The 3,294-nt window shown below is 56.5% G+C and overlaps 1 protein-coding gene and 1 long non-coding RNA gene across 2 annotated transcripts in view; one reads left to right on the forward strand and one right to left on the reverse strand.

Annotated features, from left to right (window-relative positions):
• The window catches only part of RPS11 (ribosomal protein S11), a 3,422-nt gene extending 1,710 nt beyond the window's left edge, over positions 1–1,712 (forward strand). Inside the window, exons 2-5 of the mRNA XM_010849620.1 lie at positions 273–404; positions 588–663; positions 978–1,107; positions 1,540–1,712. Coding sequence (XP_010847922.1) covers positions 273–404; positions 588–663; positions 978–1,107; positions 1,540–1,663 — 462 coding nt within the window. The 3' untranslated portion in view covers positions 1,664–1,712. The remainder of the gene's footprint in view (positions 1–272; positions 405–587; positions 664–977; positions 1,108–1,539) is intronic.
• On the reverse strand, positions 1,604–3,279 carry LOC104995660. Its single transcript, XR_826072.1, has 2 exons — positions 3,177–3,279; positions 1,604–3,077 (listed from the first exon to the last, which is right to left on the reverse strand). It is a non-coding gene; the product is annotated as an uncharacterized LOC104995660 (long non-coding RNA).
• Between the last annotated feature and the right edge of the window lie 15 nt (positions 3,280–3,294).

Below are 3,294 nucleotides of genomic sequence, written 5' to 3' on the forward strand. Positions count from 1 at the left end.
TTTGTATCGCTGGGGCTTTAAGGATTGAATGCTCCAGGTGGTAGGAGGTGTTTTAGATCATAAATACTGATGTAACCCTGGGTTCAGAGTTGAGTCTGAATTAGAGATATATTTGGGTTAGTGTCTTGGAAGATAATTCTGGGGTGCTTGGCGCTGGTGGCCAACGTTCAGGGAGTTAAATACCCGACAAGATGGTATTGGGATTTTGTGAAGCTTTCCAGGCCAGGTTGTTGCCTGCTCGGGTCTTACCTGCTTCCTTCTCATCCCCTTAGACAGAACGTGCGTACCAAAAGCAACCGACCATCTTTCAAAATAAAAAGAGGGTCCTGCTTGGAGAAACTGGCAAAGAAAAGCTCCCTCGATACTACAAGAACATTGGTCTGGGCTTCAAGACTCCAAAGGAGGTACGGGCACCCTCAGAAGAAAGGAGACCCCTGTGTCCCTGCACATGTGCCCAAACTGAGTTGACCTATCCACATCTCAGTGGCTGCTGCTGGGAACTGTAGTTTGTGTGTTTAGAAAGGCCACGCCCCTTGTTCTTTTCAGGAACTATTTTCAGAGTTCCCTAATCCTCCTTATCCCTGCAGGCCATCGAGGGCACCTACATTGACAAGAAATGCCCTTTTACGGGTAATGTCTCCATTCGAGGGCGGATCCTGTCTGGTGAGTGAGGACCTTCCTGGGTCTGAGGGAAGAAGGGCTGGGGACACTGAGGCTCCAGGGTCCTGGGTTGGGGAAGGGGTTGGCAGACTTCTCGTGACCCCGGGGGCACACTTTTGGCAAATGATGTCTGTTTCACGATGGTCTTCAGATGCCCACCCTGGGCAGTGCTGAGAAGGCCACTTGGCACAGCTGATGCTGGAAGCAGGGCTTCCTGGGAACCCTACTCAACGGCCCCCTGCTTCCTGGACACCCCGGGCTGCCCATGGCTCCCTTCCCTGTGGGGCCTGACCAGGAACTGCCCCCCATCCCCCCAGGCGTGGTGACCAAAATGAAGATGCAGAGGACCATCGTCATCCGCCGAGACTACCTTCACTACATCCGAAAGTACAACCGCTTTGAGAAGCGCCACAAGAACATGTCCGTGCACCTTTCTCCCTGCTTCAGGTGAGCAGGGTTGGCTGCCCTCCCGGGCAGGGAGGAGGGGGTGGGCTGCACAGGAGTGAGTGACGTGGGACCAGACCTGGCTGTTAACAGGACGCCCTGGCTGCCGTGTGGAGGTCATCAGCTGTGGGGGCGGGTAGTAAAGGGGTCATGCATCACCATCTTTGTGAGCCTCCAGTGTCCTGCAAAGGACATGACAGATGGAGGCCTTCTGTCCCTGGAAGGGTCGGCCCATCCTCCGCACGGCCTGGAGCCCGGGGTCTTACACGTAGTTTGTGCTCAGTAATTACCTGGGGACAGGTGAAACTGGAAATAGCAGCTTGGTTGGGGTTTGGAGGAGCCAAAGCTGAGAGGCTCCACCTAGAGACAGGAAGACGCCTTCAGGGCCTGCTGAGAGCAGAGCCTCCCCTAACCCAGCCCTGCTTCCCTCCACAGGGACGTCCAGATCGGCGACATCGTCACGGTGGGCGAATGCCGGCCCCTGAGCAAGACTGTGCGCTTCAATGTCCTCAAGGTCACCAAGGCTGCCGGCACCAAGAAGCAGTTCCAGAAGTTCTGAGACTGGACCTCTGCCTGCTACCCCAAACACAATAAAGTTATTTTCCCAATCTCTGGCAGGCTCTGGCTGTCTGTGCCCCTACAAGAGGGAGGGGTTGATGTGGAAGATGGGATTCGTCTTCATCCTCTGGGGGCATAAAGATGGGGACCACATCCTGCCTCCTGCCCTCACGTCTGGGTGAAGACAACCTGTATCAAGACGCTGCCCTCCTCTGATGTTTTGGTCTTTGTTACCTTTTGGTGTTGTGCTCATAAGGCCTTTCTACCTGGTGTTGAGCTCCCCCCGCAAGTCTCTGGGGAGGAAGTGAGTGAGGGTGGAGGTTCCTGGGTTCTCTAGACTCTGAGCCTTTTCTGGTCTCTGAGGGGAGGGGGAGGAAGAAATATCCGCCCTCTTGGCTTTGCTAGGTGTCAGCGTCGGTGGGTTGGGTGGGCTTGGGTTCAAAGCTGCCTGTTTGGGAGTTGAAGGTCTTGACCTCAAGCTGGGATTGTCTTCTGACGGGAAAGCAAGGCACCCACTTTCCCCCTACACATCCCGCCATCCCTCCTAAGTGAGCACCATGCCTGTTGCAGATGAGTGAACTCATCTGAGGGGTCAAGTTCTCTGCTTAGGATCCCAGGAAGTACCTGAGCCACAGGCGTCAGATGATGGTGACTACTTTGCCCAAAAGTCCTAGTGAGGAAAATGGTCTAGAGGGCGTAGCGAGGCCAGCTAGCAGTGAAGGTCACGGGTGGCTGCATGGATAGGAAGTCCCTCAGGTGGGACTGAATCAGGACAGACCAGATGGGGTGGCTTTGGGTGAGGAGAGAAATTGGAGATGGGGAAAAATGAGGGCAAGGCAAATGAAGGGGAAGAGATTTCTGACAAAGCCAGACAGGGCCACCTTGAGTGTCAGGGTAAAAACCCAGGAGAAGTAGAGAGCTTAACAGTTGGTATTAACAGGGAAGGCTTTCTGCTAGAGGCAAATGGGGAAAGGAAGAGGGACCTTGAGTGTCAGATACGGAGATGAGAGATGTGAGACACCCCTCTGCTGGACACCAGTCAGAGACAGAAGCAGGTACAGAGACACGCATGGAACAGGTGAGGCAAGAGGGTGGCAGGTGCAGACAGATGCCAAGGAGAGGGAGACAGCAGAGACCCTCACCTGAGCCACAACGGGGCAGAGATGGATGTTCAGGTTTAGGGGAGGCGCTGGTTACCCCGTTAACTCCAGCCCGGAGGCCTGGCGCTGCTGGGATCCCCAGGTCCCTGCCTCCCCGGACCTGTACCAGGGTCTGAGACACACACTGGTACAAGGGTTGGGAGACAGGGCCGTGAGGAGAGAGGAGCCGCCGCTGCCGCTGCCGCCTCCGGGGACTTTGCGTCTGGACTGGCCCGGGGGCTCCTTTTTACCCAGGCCCGGTGAGGGCGGGGGTTCCTGCCAGAGGAAGTGGGGCCGCATCAAAGAGGGCAGGAAGGGGCAGGGACGGGTCAGAAGGGGGCACGCCCCGAGGTTCAGCCTGCAAGCCTGCCCCACCTGGTGCTGGAGGGTGGGAGACTCCGCGGAGGGGCACTGGGACCCAGAGAGCGGGGGACAGCGATGGGGGACAGGGAAAGGCAGATCGGAGAGACAGGACGGAGAATAGAGACCCAGA

Source organism: Bison bison, unplaced genomic scaffold (assembly GCF_000754665.1).
Source record: "Bison bison bison isolate TAMUID 2011002044 unplaced genomic scaffold, Bison_UMD1.0 scf7180017864285, whole genome shotgun sequence".
Taxonomy (NCBI): domain Eukaryota; kingdom Metazoa; phylum Chordata; class Mammalia; order Artiodactyla; family Bovidae; genus Bison; species Bison bison.